Source organism: Cynocephalus volans, chromosome 1, assembly GCF_027409185.1.
Source record: "Cynocephalus volans isolate mCynVol1 chromosome 1, mCynVol1.pri, whole genome shotgun sequence".
Lineage (NCBI taxonomy): Eukaryota > Metazoa > Chordata > Mammalia > Dermoptera > Cynocephalidae > Cynocephalus > Cynocephalus volans.
Window position 1 is genome coordinate 28,543,303 of NC_084460.1, and position 23,484 is coordinate 28,566,786.

The 23,484-nt window shown below is 45.2% G+C and overlaps 1 protein-coding gene across 1 annotated transcript; it reads left to right on the forward strand.

Annotated features, from left to right (window-relative positions):
- Window positions 1–83: 83 nt before the first annotated feature.
- On the forward strand, window positions 84–22,566 carry POFUT1 (protein O-fucosyltransferase 1). The gene is made up of 7 exons (XM_063097538.1): window positions 84–261; window positions 1,894–2,015; window positions 4,034–4,216; window positions 5,369–5,481; window positions 13,728–13,920; window positions 15,346–15,588; window positions 18,833–22,566. The coding sequence occupies exons 1-7, from the start codon at window positions 120–122 to the stop codon at window positions 19,019–19,021; spliced, it is 1,185 nt and encodes a 394-aa protein (XP_062953608.1). The 5' UTR covers window positions 84–119; the 3' UTR covers window positions 19,022–22,566.
- The last annotated feature ends 918 nt before the right edge of the window (window positions 22,567–23,484 follow it).

A 23,484-nucleotide genomic window follows, 5' to 3' on the forward strand; every position in this document is an offset into this window, starting at 1 on the left:
AGAGCGGCCGGGGCGGCGCGCGGGCGGTGCGCGGGGTCCGCCGGGAGCGGGGCGGACGCTCGTGCCCCTCCTTCGCTCCCCGCCTCTGCGCCGCGGCGCGCTCCGTCTCCGCAGCCGACATGGGCGCCGCCGCGTGGGCACTGCAGCCCCTGCCTCCCCTGCCGCTGCGTGTGCCTCTCCTGCTGCTGCTTCTGCAGCTCCCGGGTCTACCCGGGGCCTCCTGGGACCCGGCCGGTTACCTGCTCTACTGCCCCTGCATGGGTAAGGCCTCCCGATCCCTCTGCTCGAATGGAGAAACGGAGGCCGGGAAAGGAGAAGCCACTTCTCTGAGGCGCCCAGAGACACTTTGACAGGTCCAGGAGAGAACCCCAGAGCGGGCCAGGGCCTGCTCTTCTCTCTGCCCTAGTTGCAAGAGCACAGAGGGGCCACCGTGTTCAACCTTCCATTTGACAGATGAGAAAACTGAGGCTGAGAGAGGTTACTGACTTACTCGAGGTCAAAGTCAGCCCGGAGTCCAGCAAATGGAGTTGGTGGGGCAGGACTTATGTCACTGACCCACGCTGGCTTCAGGCGATTCTTTCATTCACTCAACAGATATTTATGGGGCAAATGTTCTGCGCCGGGCCCTGTTCTCTGTGCTGGGAATAGGGCGGTGAATAAATCCCATATCCTTGTACAGACTTTATTTTAGTTGGGGAAAACAAGCAATAAAAGATAAACATTAAAGCTAAGTAGTTACATAGTTTCTTAGAAGATGATGAATGCTATGGGAAAATAAAATCGAGCAGGCTAAGGGAGAATCTAAGGGCCAACTGAGGAGTACAGTTTAAATGGGGTGGTGGATCATCATTGTAGATCATTCTTTCTTAAAACCCTCCAATGGCTTCCAGACTCCTGACCATGGCCTTCAGGGCCCTGCATGATTTGGTCCCTGCCAGTCATTTGCACAACTCCCTTCTCCCCCATCCTCCAGCTGCAGCCACACTGATCTCCTTTCTGTCCTCACACATGCTCAGGTCCTCCAGCCTGTGCTATCACATGTCCTATTCCCTATACCTGGAATGCCCTCCCCTTCACTTCTGCCTGACCAACTCCTTCCAATCCTTCAGGTCTCAGCTTAAATGTCACCAGAAAGGACTTCACTGACTTGTACCATAGTAACCTTCTCTTCAGTATTCCCCATCACCAAACTTTCATTTCTTTCTTGCAGTTATCCAAATTTATTCTTATGTTTGCATGTCTAGTATTTCCCCAGCTGAACTGTGAGTGCCTTGAGAGCAGAGACCTTGTCCTTGCTCACTCCTGTATCCCAGCTAGCATAAGGCCTGACATATTGTGGCCTCTCAATAATATTTGTGAAATGAATGAATGGATGCCATGCTGAGGATAACAAAAAGAATCAGACAGGATCCTTGCCCCTAAAGTATTCACAGGCTGAGGAAACAGCCAGTACAAAGGCCAGGAAGTAAGAAAAGACGTATGAGGAAAAGTGAAGAACTTAAGTAACTCAAATCCAAGGTGGAAGGCAGAGGAGGAAGAGTGAATAAGGCAAGGGGTTGGTGAAAGGATCCTAGTGAATGAGGTATTGGAGTTTGCCCCTTCGTGTGCAAATGAATGGAGATAGAGGTGGAAGGGCACTCCTGGCTGAGGGAACAGCAAGAGCAAAGGCATGGGATGGGAATGGGAATTTTAGAGCGTGTTGGGGAGACAGCAAGGAACCTGGAGTGGCCAAGGCAGGAGCAAGGCCTGAAGGGCCTTGAATGTCAGACTCAGGAGTCCAGACTAGCTCTCCTTTGTGTCCTGTCCCTCCCACCCCTGGCTCTTTCTCAGCCCTGCATGTCCCATGCTCCAGGTGCCCCAGGCCTCACATCACCCCCAATGTACCATTTCCAGGGCGCTTTGGGAACCAGGCTGATCACTTCTTGGGCTCCCTTGCTTTTGCAAAGCTGCTGAACCGTACCTTGGCTGTACCTCCTTGGATTGAGTACCAGCATAACAAGCCTCCCTTCACCAACGTGAGTACTTTCTGTGACCTTGGCCCTTATCCACCCTCTCCAGCCTTGCTTACTTCTTGATCCCCAAGTCCTTCTCTGGGCTTTACTGTCCACTCCTCTGAGCTTGTCCTACACCCCATCCAGAAATGCTTTCCTGGAATAACAATGGCTGACACTTATCCAGCACCTGCTGTGTGCTGGCATTGTTCTGAGCTCTGCATGAGGATTAGCTCATTTCTCCCTCATTACATCCCTATGAAGAATCTTGGGTTTAGAGAGGTTAGGTAACTTGCTCAAGATTACACAGCATGTGAGTATTAGAGCTGGAATTCAAGCCCATGTCTGTCTCACTCAAGAGCCTGTAACTTAAACCTAAGGCTTCTGTTTCCAGCCCTGATTGGTCTCACCCTCTGTGCATTCCATTAATCCAAACTTATATCAGTTTTTAAGGAGAAACTGAAGCACAGGTTAGTTAATAACGTGTCCAACCCAGGCAGACTGACTCTAGCACTGCCTCTCACCCCATCAAGGGGCTCTCTTGGCACAGTGATGCTTAGCATCCTCTAATTCCTTGTTTATACTTTGTGTCTTCCAGTAGCCCTGCATCTGTCTTTGTTCACATTTTATCTGCAAGGGCCTGGCGGTAGGAACTTAATTAATATTTGATGAATTGACTTGGAAAGTTTTGAATAGACATCAGGAATTATACTTAGTATGTACAAAACCCTTTATTTCTTTCTCATAGCTTTTTTTCTGCATAAGTTTTATTTTTTTCTTTGCATACCTGTATTTAGAGAGGCTAACAGAGGTTAAAAGCCAGAGTACCTGAGATAATAGCTTAGCTTGGCTTGGCTACTTACTAGTTGTGTGGCCTGGGCAGGGTACTTGACCTCTTTATGCCTCAGTTTCCTCATCATTAAAATAGGCTGGTAATAATTGTTGCTACCTTTCATGGTGAGGATTGAATGAGTTAATGATAATAACATGCCTTGAATGTCGTTGTGTGCCTTCCTTTTAGAGTGAACTGAGCTCATCAGGGTAAAGAGCCTAGGATACAGGAAGTCCTCAGTTACTGGGAGCAGTTGATGTTCTGATTTTTATGCACTCAGTGTTACACTTTAGACATTGCTCATCTGTCTTCCTCTGGCTTGCTTGCTGTCTGTCTCCTTGCCTTCTCAGCCAATTGTCTTCCCGAGTCTCCAATTCCTTGCTCTCTATGGGTTACTCATCCTGCTCCAATTGAGCTCTCCTTCCCCACTGTGACTATTCTCACTGAAGTCACATGGGACCTCATGGTGTGACTTCTTCCAAGTTCTTGCCTATACTTCTATTGTGGCACTGAGCATCCTGTACCCATCTCTTGTTACAAAGTGCAAGAACTTCTCTAGGGCAAATAGCTAGAGGTGGAAGTAGTTGCTCCAAAATGTACACTTCTTCTATGAGAGTGCCCATTTCCCCACATCCTTTCCAACAGTTAAGATTAAGCTTTTATATTTTTGCTGGTCTAATGAGTAAGAAGTGTTGCCTTGTTATAATTTGGTGTGGGGGGGGGAGGGTGGATGTGGGTGTGGGTGGATGTGGCTGGCTGGTATGGGGATCCAAACCCTTGACCTTGGTGTTATAACACTGCACTCTAACCAACTGAGCTAACCGGCCAGCTCTGTAATTTGCTTTTTCCTAATTACTGGTGAGGTTGCATATTTTTTGAGTGTATTGGCTATTTGGGTTTCCTTTGCTGCAAGTTGTTCACCCCTATCCTTTGCCTATATTTTCTCTTAGCATTATTTGCCTTTATTTCTTACAGATTAGCAGGCATTTTTAAACACAAGGGATATTACTGTTTGTTTTTTAGTTTGCAGATATCATCTCCCAGTTTATCTCTATCCTAACTTTGGTGTCTTTTGACAAAAGTTTTTCATTATCATGTAGTCCAAGCTGTCTGGGTCTTAGAAGTGTATGGTTTTAATAAAAGTCTCCAGAGTAGCCACTAGGACAGTGAGAAGAGAACTCTGACCCTCCTTTTCCTCCTTTTCCTGTAGCTCCATGTGTCCTACCAGAAGTACTTCAAACTGGAGTCCCTCCAGTCATACCATCGGGTCATTAGCTTGGAGGACTTCATGGAGAAGCTGGCCCCCACCCACTGGCCCCCTGAGAAGCGGGTGGCGTACTGCTTTGAGGTGGCAGCCCAGCGAAGCCCTGATAAGAAGACGTGCCCCATGAAGGTGGGTCCTGTGGGTCTGGGAACACTTTCTGCCAATTCCCTGTCCTCTAGGCCCCTGAGACTATGTGATAGCAATATGTGGGGGAAGGCATCACAGGGCTTAGAGTAGAAAGATGGAGATTTAAGTCCATTTCTGGCATTTGTTAACAGTGTCACCTTAGGCAGAAGACTTTGCTTCTTTGAGCCTTTATTTCTCCTTACAAAATAGAGATGCCAGTCCCTGCTCTGTCTCACTCATAAAGTGTCATGAGGGCAGTATAAGAGTGCTTGTAAACTGTAAAGTGCCACATCAGTAATAACAACTAATACTCATGCAGCACTTACTATATGTCAGGTAACATGCTAAGAACTTTATGCTTATTAACTTATTTAATCCTCAAACTGCTCCATGAGGAAAGTACTAATAATGTTCCCATTTTATAGAGAGAATACTGAGTATCGCACAGAGAGGTTCAATATTTTGCCCAAAATCACACAGCAAACAAGTGGTAGATCTGGGATTCAACCCCAGGTAATTTGGCTCCATTAACAACCCCCGTAACTTCAGTACTTTCCTGCTTCTCAGCAGGTAAATGAAAAGCTGTCATATTTTATTAGTGGAAATTTGTAAATTTCTGGCACTTTGGGAATAAGACAATCCCCAAATATGTCTTTCAGTGCATATGCTAAAGTCTGGGGAGAATGGTTAGAAGTGCTGTGAAATTTGAGAAAGAAGAGTTAGCTTACAGCCCAACACTGCCCTCACTTGCTGTGTGATCTTGGGCAAGTGTCTTATACTCTATGGGCCTTGGTTTCCATCTTGAAAATGAGGGCATTAGATTAACTGGTCTCAAAAGTCTTGAAGCTCTAGTCTATGGTTCCAAATCCAAGGTCCACTCCACAGAACCCCAACAATGTTTCAGGTTTAGTGGGATGTGGCATGTGAGCAGAACAGACTCCTTCTGTGGTGAACATCTGCTAGAAACCAGAATGGAAGCTAAGCCACTCTCCTTAGCCCCCAGCCCAGGAATTACAAAGTGACATTTCTACCAGGCCATCCTATGAGGATGTTTTAACCTGAGTCAAATCACCCAGGGTTCCTCCTCCTACAGTTCCTTGACCCAGATGGCTTTCCCTCCCCCCAAGTAAGCCATCTACCATTCTCTTTCTACAGGAAGGGAACCCCTTTGGCCCCTTCTGGGATCAGTTTCATGTGAGTTTCAATAAGTCGGAGCTTTTTACAGGCATTTCCTTCAGCACCTCCTACAAAGAACAGTGGATCCAGAGGTACTTGGAGGGGGCAGCATTGCTGTGTTTAGGGGAGGGGCATGGGGCTCACGGGCATTCAGAACTTTCCTGGCCCTCATCCCCTCTACCCCACCCTGATGTATGAGACCAAAGGTGCAGGCGCTTTGTCTGTTGAACTTGGTATTCTGTGTGATCTGCTCCCATCTCAACGCCTGACACAGTGGGACGTTGACCTGCCACGAGGTTGAGCAAGAGTTTATTGGCTGATAAGGGATGTCATAAAAAGAACATCATGCAGTCACATGAGTCTCGATTTCCTCCTCTAGGCGTGAGAATCACCCCCCTGTTACCTTCCTCTTCACAAGGTGAAAATTGGAAGCAACTTCTAGAGAAGAACAACTGCAGGTTCAGACTCAGAGATGATGTCATCCTGATAATTATTGGATGTACTATATTAGTTGCACTCCAGTAGGCCCTACTAAAAAAAAAATAGGTTAGCAGGGCATAGGCACAGGCTGTGAAATATTTATAAAGTGTCTGTCATGTGTGAGACATAGTACTCGGAGGCCAAAGGTGATATATAAAAATGAGGAATGCCCAGCTCCAGTCTTCAGGGAGCTACAGTCTAGTTCTGATGATGATATCTAAAATAGTGCACTTGCTCTCAATGCTATCGCATGGCAGGGAAGATCATGGGCTTAGAAGTCAGACTTGGTTTAAGGAGCATATGAATTCACACGTGGTCACAGAACTTGGCTTTTCATAAGCCAAAGATAGACTACTGAAGAGAAATGAGCACAGACTCAGTAGTAAGACAGTCCTGAGCTCTGGCCCAGCTTTACCACTTTCTCAGGTGACTCTGAATAAGCCACTCCAACCATCAGGTCCCAGTTTCCTCCTTGATTTAATGGAAAGAGCACTAATGGTATCTGCCTCCTAGTATATAAAGTGCATGGCTTATAATAAGCAGCCAACCAGTGTTGGCTGTCACTATTTATTATTCATTGTTACTTATTTAAGCCTTTGAGAAATTTCATGAAGTGGATATTATTATCAATTTCTATTTTATAAGCAAGGAAACTGAGCTCAGTGAAGTTAAATAACTTGCCCTAGGTCATAGAGCTGTTGACTGGGCAGCTGGGATCTATATATAAATCTTTAATAAATAATAAGGGCTAATATTTATTTCGTGTCTACTATGTGCTAGACATTGTTCTAAGTCTTCATGATATTTACTCATTTAATCTTTCCATGAATCTATGGGATAGGTGTTATTGTCATCTGTGCTTTATTCATAGAGAAATTGAAGCAGAGAGGAGTGAAGTCACCTGCCCAAGGTCATGAGGCTTGAAGTAGCAGAGCCGGGATTTGAACCGAGGCAGTCTGATTCCAAAGCACCCATTCTTAGTCACCACAGATTAAATAGCTGTGCTTTTAACAGCTGCCAGTTCCATTCTGGGTCATCTTTAGAGGTAATTCACGGGCTACTGAGGATACTCAGTCTCAGCAGATTCTAATCTCCCTCGTTGATCCCAGATAGTACACTCCCATTCGATCACCTGCTTGGTTCTCTCCATTCACCTCTGAATGACCTGGAGCTATTGCCAGAAGACAGACCTGCCCTCAAAGGATAAAGATTTGCCCCATTGACAAAAAAAAAAAAAAAAAAGTGACGCCAACTCTAAAAGCATCTCCAAAAGCAAAGAGCTAGAAAGAGCACACAATCCTAGCCGGAAGAGAAGGGACAATCCGTGGATGTATCATTTGGGAATGTTGCTGAAACATTTGTTCATTGCACCACAGTCTTGTGAGTGTGCACCACATTCATTGAGTGGTAAGAATTGCCTGAGGGCCTGAGGAAGCTTGAGCCTTATAGCTGAATTTGGGGGAAAGGAAGACAAGTGAGGAAGGTGAGGTCCCTGGAGGCACTTTGAGAGAGTTAGGGCCTCCTGGGCAGCTGCCTTCCTTCAACACATATTTAAGAAGCACTTCCTGAGTGTCAAGCACTGGTCTGGACACTGGGGATACAGGCGTGAACAAGGCAGATAAGGCCCCTGCTCTGCTGGAGCTCATAGTTTAATGGAGGAGACAGTGAATAAACTTTTACATAGGATAGTTCCAGGATGATATAAGTTTGCTGAAGGTTATAAACAGGTGATATGTGATTGGCAGCACTGGGACCTGAAGGATGAGAGGGAGCCAGTCATACCACAAGCTGGAGAGAAGGTACTTTGTGGCAGGAGACTTCACGAGCAAAGACCCTGAGGCGGGGACAGCTTGGTATGTTCAAGGGGCAGAATGAAAGCCAATGTGGCTGGTGTTGAACAAGGAGGAAAATAGTAGGATGTTGCTGTGTAATAAACCACTCCAAAACCTAGTAGCACAACAACAAATTATTATTCTCACAGTTCTCTGGGTTGACTGGGCTTAACTGGGCAGTTCTTTTGTTTTTTTTGTTTTCCATTTTCTTTATGGAATTCCAACTGTACAAGTTTAAATCCAGGTTCAACATCTAATTTCTTGGAATGAATAGATCTTAGAATACCCACCACAGATTTGGTTGGAGATTTTTTATTTTTAAATAAGTGAATTAAATTTACTCATAATTCCACTACCCATCCAAAAAACACTATTAGCATTTTGATGCATATACTTGCATCCTCTACAAATTTTTACATGCATGTACATACCTATACATATTAGCTTAAAGTGAAATCATTATATGTGGATAGTAATCAAGTAATTAAGTATCTTTTCTGAAGAATAATTAATATCAATATTTACCATTTTGGTAAATATTGCTGGCAGGATTAATTCTAAACATATAATAGCATGAGATTTCAAAAAGTGTTTACTAGTGTGTATATTTGTATTTACGCTAATGGAGCTTTTTCTTTTTCTTTTTTTTTTTTTTTTTTGCCATTTTAACTATTTTTAAGTGTAAAATTCAGTGGCATTAAGTGCATTCAAATGGGAAGAATGGGATTGGAGGGCGAAGCTCTTTCTGGGCTCACTGCTCCCCGTCTGTGGCCTCAGTGCTCCATCTATAAAATGGTTCAGATTGCCCTCACATTTTTCAGGAAGTGCCTGTAGGGCCTTTATGGGAAGTACCGATGGGGGGCCACATTGGAGAGGCTCATTTTCTCCCCACCACCTTCAGCCAATAACCCTCATGTACATCAAGGCTCCAAGTAAAGTAAAGAAGTTTATAGGCCACAGGTCTAGGTATATGAGGCTTAAGTTGGGCTACACATAGCAAATATCCCCAAATAACACCAGATTAATAAGAGTTTATTGTTTTCTTAAGTAAAAGAAGTACCGAGGTATGCAGTCCAGGGCTGGATGGCAGCTCCACAGTGTTAACAGGAATTAGGCTCCCATCTCTCTGCTCAGTAATCCCAGTACTGGCTTTTATCCTCAGTGTCACTTCATGGGCCAAGACGGTAGATGAAGCTCCAGCCATCATATCCCAGGCAACTGGAAAGACAAAAGGGGCAGAAGAAGACATGTCATCTTTTTAAGGAGCTTTCCCAGGAGTCCATTATAAACCTTCTGCTTACATCTCACTGGCTAGTACTAAGGCTCATGGGCCATACCTAGCTGCAAGAAGTACTGAGAAATGTCTTTATTTTGGGCTGCCATGTATCCAGCTGAAGATTGGGTTCTAGAAGGAGGGAATAAGAGGTGTTTCTTCCCCAGCAACTGATTTCTGAGGACTCTTCCAGCTCTGCTGGTTCTGAGTCTATGAATACCCTGGTACAACTTTAATTCAACACATAGTTATTACATATTTATTATTGGAAGGCAGTGACCATCATGTTGAACCATTCTTATGGTATGGAGGTCATAAGTATTTGAGTACATGGCTTATCATTCTCCCAGGCTGCAGCCTCCCTAAGAGGATATAAACAGGTGGGATGTGATTGGCAGGGCTGAAACCAGACTGAGACCTGAAGGAGGAGAGGGAGCCAGCCATGCAAAGACCTGGAGGGAAAAGTAGTCCTTCGTGGCAGGGACATCAAGAGCAAGGCCCTGCCTTGTTCGTGTCCCTGGGTCTTCTGCACTCAGCATGGTGTTCATCCATTCGTCCCACAAATGTATGCTAGGCACGTAAGTGGATGCTGTGCACAGAGAAACCCCAACTTGCTGGGGAATCTCAGCAGCATAAGTGTGGTAGTGAAGAACTGCAGAGGTTCACCAGGCTCAGCAGCAGGAAAGCTGGCCTTCTCCAGTAGACAGTGACTGGTCTAAGGGCCTAACCTAGGGTGAACAGTTGGGGGCAGGTGGAGCTGGTCAAGCTTTCTTTCCAATCAAGACCCCTGTCCCCCCTTTTCTTTCCAGATAACACTCTCCTCCCTCATTAAGAGCAAATGAACAGATTAGTGTTGGCCTCTTGCTGCTTATTGGGTCAGAGGTGATATTGTCCCACTGAGACAGTTCTGTGCTGGTCCAGATCCAAAAAGAGGGGACAGATATTCCAGATCTGGAATTCACCAAGGGTCAGCTGCAGGTCCTTTCTTAGAGGTCAGGGAGGGCATGGATCCTGACGTTATCCTAATGTTCCAGCCCCCTGGGAGATCAGAAAACTCTTGCTTTCTTTTCTAAAGCATTTGAATTGGCATCTGAAAGGAGCTTAGCTAAGGGCCTGGCCCACAGTAGAAGCTCAGATAATATTAGTTTTTCCTCCTCTAATCCCTGACAACCTGATCTGATCTCTCTGGTGAGGTCCCAGAATCCCTCTCATTCATTCATTCTAAAAATATTTATTGTAGCTACTGTGTGTTAAGGCCTGTGCTAGGGGCTGGCAATCAGAAGAATAAGCCATAGGCTCAGCTTTTGAGGTGCTTGTTGACTGGGGTGGGTGAGATAGGAGTGGGGTGTAGTAGTTAAGAACATAGGTTCGATCCCCATACCGGACAGCTGCCAAAACAAAAAAACAAAACAAAAAGGACATAGGTTCTGGAGCAGACTGCCTGAATTCAAATCCCAGCTCTATCAGTTTCTAGCCGTGTGACCCTAGGCATGTTATTTAACTTCTCTGTCCCTCAGTTTCTTCATCTGTAAAATGAAAATAACAATAATCTCACCTAACAGAGCTCTTATGGATATCAAATGAGTTAATATACCTAAGTTAATTGGAACGTTGCCTGTCACATAAGTCTCATAACCAATTCACTTGTATGTGCATTGGAACAGAAAATTAGAGTCCAAGACGAGCATCACAGAGAGCTAGGCCGTCAAGGGACACTTGTTTGATGCTTCCTCGGTGCAGGCCTTGGACCAGTGTGTGTGGAAATAATGGTGAACAGGGTGCTAGGGTCCCTACCCTCACTGGCTGACAGTCTCATGAGCAGGGAAAATGGTTGCTGAGCACATCAGTGTGCAGAGGAGAAGTGGGACAGGGAGCCCTCACCAAGGAGCTGAGGCTTGGGAAGGCAACTGACTTTGGAGGTTTGGAAGGTGTTGGCTGAGCAAGATGTTTGGGTTGGCGGTTAAGAATGAGCGGCATGTCCATTGCAGCACTGTTGTGTGAGTGAGTGATTGCAACAAGCTCACTATCCAGCAGGAAGGGAATGGATAGGTAAATTGCAGTTTTTCTGTGCAAAATGGAAAACTTCAGGAAGCTAACACGACCACATGATCTACACAGTCAACATGGCCAAATCTCTAAAACATAAAAAATTTTTAAAAAGTTGAACTAGGTTATATGCAATGTGATGGTGATGATCGTGGTGATGACGATGATGATGATGATAATATTGACGATAGCCAGAATTTTCTGAGCTTTCTGAGCACTGTTCTAAGTGCTTTGCTTCCTTACCAGCCAGCCACCAAAAAACAAAACAAAACATAAAATAAAATAAATGCTTTACTTGTATTAATCTGTTTAATTCTCTCAACAGCCCTCTGAATGGACATATTAATTGGCTTGACTATACTAATCATCTAACTGTGTAATGTATATCAAAACATCATCTTGTACTATGCGCCTTAAATATACAAAATTTTTAAAAGGAAAAAAAAGCCCTATGAAGTAGGAACTGTTATCAGCTCTATTATACAGATAAGGAAACTGAGGCACAGAGTGGTTAAGTCAACTATCCAACTTAGTAAGCAGCATAATCAACATTTGAACATTAGGAAAAAGCATTCTGGCTCAACAACCCATGTTCCTAATTATTATATTCTGTAAAAAGCCCTCAGAACAATATCCCCCACCTTTTGGGGAGGGGAATTTATACTCATTTGCTAAAAGTGTAATTATGCATAAAACCACATCTTATGGGAAGGGGAAGAAAAGAAAGAGATGGTGGGATAGAACTTTTATTTAGGATTTTTTTTTTTTTTTTTTTTTGGTTTTTGGTTTTTTGGGGTTTTTGGTTTTTTTGGTGGCTCCAAACGCATGATCTTGGTGTTGTAAGACTGTGCTCCAACCAAATTTTTTAATTCTTAACAAAGCAAAGTATTAGTATCTGCTAATTTGGGTCATGGGTATATGGATTGTTGAATTATTCGCCTGTTATAGTTTGAAATATATCATAATTTTTATTTGAAATTTTTATTGAGTTAATTGTAAATTCACATGCCGTTGTAAGAGATAATACAGAGATTCCATGCATCCCTTACCCAATTTCCCCCAGTGGTGACATTTTGCAAAACGATAGTACAGTATCACAACTAGCATATTGACATTGATACAATCTATCCATCTTATGCAGATGTCCTCAGTTTTACTTGTACTCACTTCTGTGTGTGTGTGTGTGTGTATGTTTATTTAGTTCTGTGCAATTTTACCACGTGTGTAGATTTATGTATCCACTACCACAGCTAAAATACTGAACAGTTCTATCATCACAGGGGTCCTTGAGTTGCAAGTTTATAACCACACCCACCTCCCTACACACACACGCACACAAACACACGTACACACACCATCCCTAACCCCTGGCATCACTAATTTCTTCATTTCTGTTTTCCATTATATTATTTCAAAAATGTTATTATACAAACGGAATTTTATAGTATGTAACCTTTTGGGACTGGCTTTTATCATTCAGGAAAATTCCCTAGAGAGTCATCCAAGTTGTTGCCTGTGTCGATAGTTTATTCCTTTTGATTGCAGTAGTATTCTATGGTATGGATGTACCACAGTTTAACCATTTGCTTGTTGAGGGACATCTGGGTTATTTCCAGTTTTGGGCTATTATGAGTAAAGCTGCAATGAATATTTATGTACAGGTTCATGTGTGAACCTAACCTTTCATTTCTCTGGGATAAATGCCCAAGAGTATAATTGCTGGGTCATATAGTAATTGCATGTCTAGTTTTATAGGAAACTAACTGCCAAACTGTTTTCCAGGGTGGCTGTGCTTGTTTCAGAATTTTAAGAAAAGGATTTTGGCTGGCAGAGGGGAGGTATTCCAGGTAGAGGCAAGAAGTATGCAGAGCTCTGAAGTTTGTAAGTGTATTGCAAGTTCATGGGACAGCAAGGTGTTTCATATTGCTGGGATGTAGTCTAGGTTTAGTAGAAGGATCACAGGTCCTCATTCATTCAGTCAACAAATATTTACTGAGCTCCTGCGCGTGTCAGACATTATTCTAGGCATACTGGAGGCACTGCCTTTAGAGGCCTGAGTCCAGCAGAAGAGACAGATGCAAAATAATTACAACGTGCATTATGTACAAAGGGAAAAGGAGTCTTAGAAAGTATGTTATGGGCATCTGCAGATCTCTGGTATATTCCATGAGGACAGGTACCACACCTGTCTTGTTCTCCCCTGGCCTTAGCACATAGTAGGCAATCAATAAGTATTTGTCAAATGTTGAATGAATGATCCAATCCAGTGTACATGGGCCCTATGACTGTGACCTAGCCATTACCTCTGTAAGCAGCTGCACGTCCCAGTCTCGCCGTGTGGGTAAAAGGGCAAAGGCTTGGTCTAGACACCCCACCCTGGATTAAATTACTGCACCATAGATTGGAAGCCAGCATGACATTAAAAGGTTGGAATGCTCTACTGTAAATTTTTAATTGTTTAAACAAGCAAGGAGGGTTGTAAATTCTGTGCGGTAGGACAGTATTGCATATTGTGCCTATTACTGCCACCAAGGTTTCTTATCAGCCCGTTGGGATTTCACAACCTCTCGTGCTTCTTGCATGTTACAGGGGCCCCTCTGCAGGGTCTCTGGGGCATGGTGCAACACCATCCTTTTTCCCGTGGGGGTTGCAGCCAGGCCTTCCATGTGTCCTCTGTCTGACTTCCTCTCATTCTGTCTCATGCCAGATTTTCTCCAAAGGAACATCCGGTGCTCGCACTGCCAGGGGCCCCAGCCCAGTTCCCCGTCCTAGAGGAACATAGGCCACTCCAGAAGTATGTGGTATGGTCAGACGAGATGGTGAACATGGGAGAGGCCCAGATCCGCACCCACCTCATCCGGCCTTACGTGGGCATTCATCTGCGCATTGGCTCTGACTGGGTAACTTCCCCCTTCATCTCACTGGTTGACTTGGACAGTCCCTGAGCAAGACCCATGCCTGTGGGGACTGGCCGCATGTCCCAGCCAGGACAGAGAGATCTCACTTGAACAAGTCCATAGGATTGTGTCCCATGGTCCTGCCGCAGCACATGTCAGAAATGTAACTCCAGAGTGCAGCTCTCATTTGAACAGCTGCCATTGTTGTCCTCATTCTTCAGATTGGTAAACTGAAGTAGCAAGCCAGAGCCCAGGTCAGGCAGCAAGCCAGAGAGAGGCCCACAGCCCAGGAGTCCTCTGTCCCAGCTCGGTGTTTAGCTAGTAGACTCCTTGTGGAAAAGCAAACTATGGAGATTGGGTGGGGCTCCCAAGAAATGAAGATGTTATCCTCCCAGAATTTGGAGGCTACTTAAATGTGCAGAAACTTCATCAGATTATCTTTTGTGTGAAAATAACAGAACCAGTATAGACAGTCTCCTTAATTTACATAAGATATATAGATATGTTAGAAATGCTTATTGTTGAAAACTTGAAAAATACCAAAACATATAGAAATTAGATTAAAATTCACAAATAGTTCATTGACGAGGTAATCTCACATTTACCCACTGGGCCCTTTCCTGCTCCTCTTCCACAAAGAAAAGGAGCCAGGCCCAGAATGTTTTCTGAGTGGCTTCAGCCAAACATCCAAGGAATAGATAGTCCCCATCGATGATTTCCTAGAAAATAAAAAGATATAAAATGCTATTTTTTTATAAAGGCAGTATAACACTAATACCAAACTCAGAGTCAGCTCAGAAAATGATAGCCCATTCTCACTTATGAACATAGATGCACAGATCCTAAGTAAAATATTAGCAAGTAAAATCCAATAATGTATTAAATATGCAATGCAAACAGGTAAAATCTATTCCAGGAATGTGATGAAACTCACTATATGCGCACCCAAAGAAGAATCATATGATGATTTCAATAGAGGCCAAGAAAGCATTTGATAAAAGTCAACACTCATTCATGATAAAAACTCATAACCAACCAGGAGTAGAATGGACCCACCTTAGCTAGATAAAGACTATCTCTGAAACCCTCAGCAAACATTGTACCTCATGGGGAGTTATCAGAAGTGTTCCCACTGAAATCAGGAATCAGATAAGGCTGCCTGTTATCACTGATCAGGATTTTACTGGAAGTTCCAGATAATGCAGTAAGACCAAGAAAAAAAATTTTTTTGCAGGAAGCCCATATTCTACCACCCAGAAATAACCACTGTCACTGTTCTGGTATATTTCCCTCTTCCCTCAATGCTTTTTTAAAAAATGTAATCAACTCCTCCTGTATAGCCTGTCTTTTTCCACTCACCAGTTCTTGCTGCCGGGGTTCCAGGGCAGTTGCTGGTATTTAACTCTCTCTCCCAACTCCTCCCTGTAGAAGAATGCCTGTGCTATGCTGAAGGACGGGACCGCAGGCTCACACTTCATGGCCTCTCCCCAGTGTGTGGGCTACAGCCGCAGCACAGCTGCCCCCCTCACAATGACTATGTGCCTTCCTGACCTGAAGGAAATCAGGCGGGCCGTGAAGCTCTGGGTGAGGGCACTGAGTGCCCAGTCAGTCTACATCGCCACTGATTCTGAGAGTTATGTGCCCGAGATCCAACAGCTCTTCAAGGGGAAGGTATGCATGGGCCAGATGGGAATACGGGGAGCAGGGAATGAAAGAAAGTGCCAGGGTGGTCCCAGTGCTTTCACTACCTGCTTCATGTTCTTCCATCACCAGCCTTTTTCAGATGTACGGTTCCTCTCCAATTCCTTCCTTCAAACCCCAGCTCAAACAACTCCTGTGCAGAGTCTTTGAAGTTTTCCCTGTACCCCGTATGTATCCCTACTGGGAGCTCTCACAGGACTTTCACTTTTTTGGAGGCATTTTCTAGACTGTATGAGGCTAACGTAGAAACATGTCTTATTTCTTCCCAGGAGTATGGGCTCCTTGAAGGCAGGATCCAAAGCTGAGTCACATATTTCTTGATGACTAGCCTGGTGCTTTGGCCTCTTTAGGGGCTGACACCCTGCCTTACCATCACCAGTGTCTGGAATAGCACCTGACACATAGTAGACAGTCAGCTTGTTGAATAAGGATGTAGAGTGGGCTCTGGGGAGAGATCCAGTATAGCAGAGGAGTTAAGAGCATAGACTCTGGAGTCAGAGACTTGGGTTCTGTTCACTGTGCAGCTTTGCAAAAGCTATTTCACCTCTCTGTGCTTCTGCTTCCTCATCTGTAAAATGGGACCAAATAGTACCTGTCTCATATGGTGATTGTGAAGATCGCTGTAAAGAAATCAAAACAGTTCCTACTGCAAAATATGTGCTAATAAAGTTAACTATCATCAGTGGTAGAAATAGGTGGTTGATGAGTAAAGGGACGGATCTTTTGTGATTGGTAAATGCTTAAGGAAACTGCAAATGGAGGTATTCAGTACATAAATAAAAGGTGGCATGTGCTTGGTAAATGCTTACTGTATCAGTGAAGAGTAGATTATGAGGAAGTATATGTCAACAAAATGACTGAATTAATAGTAAGCATTCAGTAAGATTTTGTTGGATGAATGAAAACCGTAGATGCTGAGCAGACCTTAAGAGGCAGGGACCGAGCCCGTGGCGCACTCGGGAGAGTGCAGCGCTGGGAGCGCAGCGACGCTCCCCGCCGCGGGTTCGGATCCTATATAGGAATGGCCAGTGCACTCACTGGCTGAGTGCTGGTCGCGAAAAAGACAAAACAAAACAAAACAAAACAAAAAAAACAACAACAAAAAAAAAAAGAGGCAGACACTTGGTTCTGTTGGCTTTATGGCAAGGGGCTCCCTCTGACATGCCAGACACAGACAGGAAGCTCCAGCTTGTAGAGGAAGTGCTAAGTCAGTGTGTTCTCGTCTCCTGCCCACCCATTTAATGGATAGGAAGTCAGAGCTGGGAGACCTTGGGGGTCCTCTAACCTGGTGTTATGAATAACAGGTGTTATTTCATGTTCTTTGAAGGATACTTTTTTTTTTTTTTTTTTGGCAGCTGGCTGGTACAGGGATCAAACCCTGGACCTTGATGTTATCAGCACCATTCTCTAACCAACTGAGCTAACTGGCCAGCCCCAGCCCCCTACATTTTATAGCTGAGGAAATCAAAGTCCCAAGAAGGGACAGAATTTACCCAAGAGATCCCAGAGCCAATTATAGTGGCATGACATAGGGTGGGTAAGTTTCAGGGCATGGGTGGAATTGTTTGGGGGGTTTTGGACATGATTTAACTGGTATTATTTCTTTGACACAGTCCAAATAGCAAGATGAGGATTCTGTGACATCAGAAATCTCTGTGGAACAGCAAAGCACTTTCAGCCCCAGCCCTGCCCACACCCACCCCCCTACCTCTGTACTAAGTTGAAAATGTGGAGAGTCCCAGGGAGTTTTCTTTTTGTTAGTTTTTAGTGTTGATGTATTTGTTACGCCTTGAGCCTTCTGCCGTTTTCTATTTCCTGTTCCTGTGCCAGTCTTCTCACCCTTCCCCCTTCCTCGGCCCTCTTCTCTTTGGGCTCAGATCCCATCCTTCCTCCTGCACTAAGACCTGCTCCTCCACTAAGCTGGGCCGGTGCTGAGTCAGCAATAGTGATAAATAAGATGCTGCCCCCGTGTTCACATTCTAGACCCAGGAAAAAAGACTTTGCCGAGAACTACAGTATGTGCCACGAGAGAGGTTCAGGAACTTGGAAGGGAGGTGGGCAGGGTTCATTCATTCGCTTGTCCGTTCAACAGATATTTGTGGAGGCAGGCTCTGTGCTGGGACTGGCCAGCAATGGAGAACAAATCAGCATGGCTCCAGCACCAGTCAAGTGCAGGAGATGATATTAATCAGAGAATTACAAAGGAGTGAAAACTACAAGTTGGGATGTGTGCTCCAAAGTAGAGCAACAGGGTTCTGTGACAGCACAGAGCAGAGGACCCCAGCCTGGGCAGGGGTCCCAGGCAGGGCTTCCCCAAGGAGGTGCCACTTGAGCCGAGAAGTGAAGGATAAGTAGGAGTTAATCAGGTAAAGAGAGGTGCACTCTAAGCAGAGGGAACAGCATATACAAAGATCCTGAGGTGGGGGAATCTGGTCGGTAGTAGCTGGAGCTCAAGGGATGGTGGGAGGAGGTATGAGAGGAGACCTGAGCAGGGCCTTGTAGGCCACGCTCACAATTTGTCACTTTATCTGAAAGGCAATAGGGCACTACTAAAGGGCGTTCAGCTTGGGGGGCAGAAAGGACTGGGGTAGAGGTATCTCAGTTTCCTCTGGCTGCTCTGTAGTGAGCAGAGCAGGAGAGGAAGTGAGAGGACCAGTGAAAGGGCTGTTGTAGTCCATCAAGCAAGAGATGCTGGTGGCTGGACCTAGAGAGTGGAAATCCCTCAAGAGAAGTGTTTACTTTCAGGGAATATCTCGGGAATAGATTGGGGTGCATGAGAAAGGGAGGACTTCAGGGAGCAGAACTGGATGGGTGGGGCGCTATTTGATTTGGTGAGGAAAGCCTGTCAGGTTAGGGCTTTATGAGAAATGCAGGACTTGAGCTGAGGCTTGCGAGTCTGGTCGGGATTTTAATGAGTGAGGAACAGGCATTCCTGGCAAAGAAAACAATACAGGCAAAGGCACAGAGGTGTGATTGGCATGTTTGGAGCTGAGGCTGGAGGTGGGGAAAGGGGGTGGGGGTGGGCCTAGGCAGCAGCTGGGCATCACTTCTCTCAGACACTGACCCCATGACTTCATCCCCTCTGCTCCACCTTTTGTGTCTATAACTTCAGCCCAGGGGAAGAAAGTTGGTCGAATGGACTGTGGGCCCTGGCCAAGCCGGCCACCTTGGCCTGTGGCCACCTGGCTGATACGTTCTGCCCTTCCTCCTACAGGTGAAGGTAGTGAGCCTGAAGCCTGAGGTGGCCCAGATTGACCTGTACATCCTTGGCCGAGCCGACCACTTCATTGGCAACTGTGTCTCCTCTTTCACAGCCTTCGTGAAGCGGGAGCGGGACCTCCAGGGGAGGCTGTCCTCTTTCTTCGGCATGGATAGGCCCCCTCAGCTGCGGGACGAGTTCTGATCCCGTCTGGAGCACATCACCAGTCTGCGCTGGTCCCTCCAGTCAGGACTGGCAGCCAGAGGTGTTCCCAGGATTGCAAACTCCTCTTCTTGCCTGCCAGAGATGGAGAAAGGTAGAAAAGTGCCAGGGACTTCCTGGAGGAGGGAGACATGCCATCTCCCAGGGCATAGGACTTCCAAGCGCCTAGGGAACCGGAGCATCTCTCCATCTCCTGTGCTTTCTGATGTTTCTCCTGGGAATTCCTCACATTGGCAAAGTAGTCCAACCTGCCTTTTGGTCTGCCCTGCCCTAAGCAGCCTGGGATGCTGAACTCTCTTCTAAGAGATTTTTTATAGAGAAAGATTTTTTATTGAGAGAGATTTTTATAGTTTTAATACAAAGTCATAACCACCCTAGAACTTTCCCTCATTTTTAAAAATCAGTGAAGTCCATTAACATAGGTACCTAAAGTGCCCTTAACTGGATGTGGATGAGGCCAGGGCTGGGGTGGGTCTACTGGCCACTTTTCCAGGTATCCCCCAAACTGGCCCTCAGACCCATCCTGACTCTGGCCAGAGCCACAGTCATCCACCACTTTTTAGGCCATTTCTGGGGTTTGGGACATGAATACTCCTCCATTGTAAGCACTATACAAATGGTAATTCTCGATCATGGTGCTGTGCTGTGCTCTGCGGACAGCCAAGTGCTGCTCACACAGCACGTTCTTGGCAAGGAACACATGCCATGAAACCAAACAATCGTGGTATTGCTGTCAGAGTCTTTTGGTGATTGGTAACCACTGCAAACCTGGTACCGCCAGGACATCAGAATGTATCACCAGGGGCCGGGGCTTACTGGCCTGGCAGGATCCTTCCGAAGGCCTCCCCTAAGGGGCCCGGTGGGATTTTGCCGTTAGGTTGGTATTCAAAGCCTGTTCTTTCAGCCTTCCTCCTGGGGCTGGAGCCCTCAGACCACAAGGGAGTGTTTGCTAAGCCTCTAGCAACACAGAAGATGCCCAGGATCCAGGAGCCATCAGAATTCCCAGTTTAAAAGCAACCTTTGCCCCTTCCCATCCAGTGTAATCTCTGCCAATGCCATGAGGTTTAAGGTGTTATAAGTCGTAAATTTCTTTGTCTCTCAGATGCTGCAGTTTTAATAATCCATTACTCCTGAGAGCCTGCGATTTTTTTACCTTGTGGTTCTAAAATTCCATGTCTACTACCTGTGAATCTCTTGTCTGGCATGTGACTTCCCTCGGCCTTTGATCCTGGAAAGGTGGTAGAGCCTCTGCTAAGAGCTAGGTCCAAGGCTCCATTCAGGGGCTTGTTCCTTGATTACCTTTGGGAGGAAATGCTTTTTGTCAGGGGAAGACTGGGTCAGAGGTCACAGGCTGCATGGTATCAAGGATCTCAAATGCTAAAATTGGCATTTGCTGCTTAGAGCTGCTGCCCAACTCTAAGCAGGAGAAACTGTACATAATGGGCTTTTGTATTTTTCCCTCCTGGGAAAACAGTGAAGTGTTATAAATCCAGGATGGACTCTGAGAGATGGTTGCCTGTCCAGACTTCCTCTCAGGCCTCATCCAGGGAAAGGACCACAGTCAAGGGAACCCATGCACTGCCTGCCTCCATCAGGTTGTTGTGAGAGTGAGGCTCGCTGCTGATTTCATTCGAGTTTGTTGGCTGTTCACAGCCTTATGCTAAGTATACACCTTAGAGTCTAGGGCTCCAGTGGGCCATCCAAAACACCTTGATTAGTACCAACAGTAATGACAGCTTGTGTTCTGGAAGAGAGGGTGCCAGAGTTCTAGTCAGATTCACTTGTTCTGTGAACAAGCACCTTACTCTTTGACCCAGTTTCCTCATTTATACAATGGTGATAACACCAACTGGTTGTTGAAAGGCTCAGATCAGGGCCGGCCCATGGCTCACTCAGGAGAGTGCGGTGCTAATAACACCAAGGCCATGGGTTCGGATCCTATATAGGGATGGCCGGTTGGCTCACTGGCTGAGCGTGGTGCTGACAACACCAAGCCAAGGGTTGAGATCCCCTTACCAGTCATCTTAAAAAAAAAAGAAAGAAAGAAAGAAAGAAAGGCTCAGATCAGCTAAAGCATATAAGAGCACATTGTAAATTTGGAAGAGACAGTGGCATACATGTGGCTATTGATTAATTTGACAGCCTCTCATTGCACACCTACTCTGCCAGGCACTGTGCTGGCTGAGTGCTTTATGGGCATTCTTGTTTAGTCCCCAACAGTTCCTGAGGGGTAGGAACTGTTATAATCCTTCTCTTTCTGCACAAGGAAAAATTAATGCTCAGAGAATTCTCATAATTTTCCCAAGGCTACACAGTCTGTGGTATTAAGCCAGGGTGACCTCCCAAAGCCAGTTCTGTTAGCCACCATATTCTGCCTGCAGTTCACAGAATGCACTTTATGCTGTAGGTGTCATGGAGGACTCCAGTGGAGGAATGAGCAGCCACCTTAGTTTCCACTGGGCACCTGCTGTGGGTCTGCTGCTGCCCGGATGTTCAGGAGGGGTAGGTCACCCAAGAAACAGAAAGCCCACATGAAGCTTACAGTCTCCTTGGGTAGTTATTTAGTTCAACACTCTTTTATTCAACAGTTTATTAATCACATAGTAGGTGCCAGGCTCTTTGCTAGGTAGTAGGGATGCAGCAGAGAATCAAACAAAGTCTTTGTTCTCAAGGAATTTGCATTCTAGAAAGTGAGAGACATAAACAAATGTACTTTGGGAGGTGTTGACAAGTGCTATGGAAAAATAAAGAGGGTGGGAGGTGGGGGCTGTGCTGTTTTATATAAGGAGCCCAGGGGAGGCCTCTCTGAAGAGCTGCCATTAAGAAGGGAGGGAGAGGGGCCGGCCCGTGGCTCACTCGAAAGAGTGGTGCTGATATGGCCGGCTGGCTCACTGGGTGAGCATGGTTCTGACAACACTAAGTCAAAGGTTAAGATCCCCTTACCGGTAATCTTTAAAAAATAAAAAAAAAAGAAGGGAGGGAGCACATTCCTAGCAGAGGAAACAGCATGTGCAAAGGCTCTGAGGCTGGAAGAGCAGCAAGGATGGTTGAGCAGAAAGCAGAGCAGGCGAGATGACATTCTTACAGCCTGGAGGGCTGCAGTAATGTCTAGACTTGGCTTTTAGTTGGAGAGATATGGACAGCCTTTGTAGGGTTCTGAACATTAGAGGATTATGATCTGATTGACATTTCTGAGGGACTCCTCTAGCTGGCATGTGGAAAGGAGGTTGGAGAGAGGAAGGGTGAAAGCAGAGAGAGCAGTGTGGGGCTATCGCAGGGATACTGGTGAGGGGTGAGGGTTCAGCTCCCCCTGGACTAGAACTTTTGTGCCCTCTTCTCCCAAGAGACAAAGGCAGAAATGCGTTGAAAGTGGTGGGGAATGGTCAGTTTCTGGATATATAGAATTATGTGTCAGTCTTTTTTAAAGATATAAATCTTTGCATAATTTGAATCATGCAGTATACAATTAAGTCTTGACTTTTTATTTAATAGTATATAATATTTTCCCTGTTGGTACATAGCCTTAATAAATGCTTTTTATTGTATAAAGTTCCCTTGAGGAGTTTTCCATAGTTTATCATTTTCCTATTATGAGACCTTAGTGTGTTCTCATTTTTCACTATTGTTATTTGAAAAATATCTTTATTTGTAAAGAGTTTTTCTTTATTGAAAATGTTCATCAAGATAAATTACCAGAAGTAGATTTCTTGGACCAAAGACTTTAAAAATAAAACTTTTTATTATGGAAAAATGCAAATGTACATTAAAATGTGAGTAATAAGATGAACTCATAGTTTCAGCAATTATCAGCATTTTACTAGTCTGGTTCAATTTACTCTTCCACCCCCAGTCTGTTTGCTGGAGTCTTTTAAAGAAAATCTGAATATGTTTTGAAGGAAGAGCTAACAGGATATGCTGATATACTGAATGGGAGGTGGGAAGGGAAGAGTAGTACAGGATGCTTCAAGATTTAGGGCCCATGCAACAGAGAGAAGTTGTCCCTAACCTGCAGAGTGACCTCAAGGCAGTTCCCTTCACCTCCACATTACAGGTGCTAATGGTGGTCCAGGCAATGTTTCTCAAACGGTGGTCTCCAGAGGTTGCTTGGAATGCTGATTGAAAAGGCAGATTCCCAGGAGCCACCCCATACCTGAGCAATCAGAGTGTCCAGTGGATTGCCCAGGAGTCTGCATTTTCACAAGCACCTACAAGTGATTTTCATGTCCAGTGGCTCAAGACCAGCTCAAATTGTGGTCCTCTAAGTACATGAAAAGATGCTCAACCTCATTAGCCATCAAGACAACGCGTATCAAAATTACAATGAAATACCAATTCATGTCCACTAGGACGGCTGTGATAAACAATTCAGGAAATAACACATGTTGGTAAGGATTTGGACAAATTGGAAACCTCATTCATTGCTGGCGGATTTCTAAAATGGTACA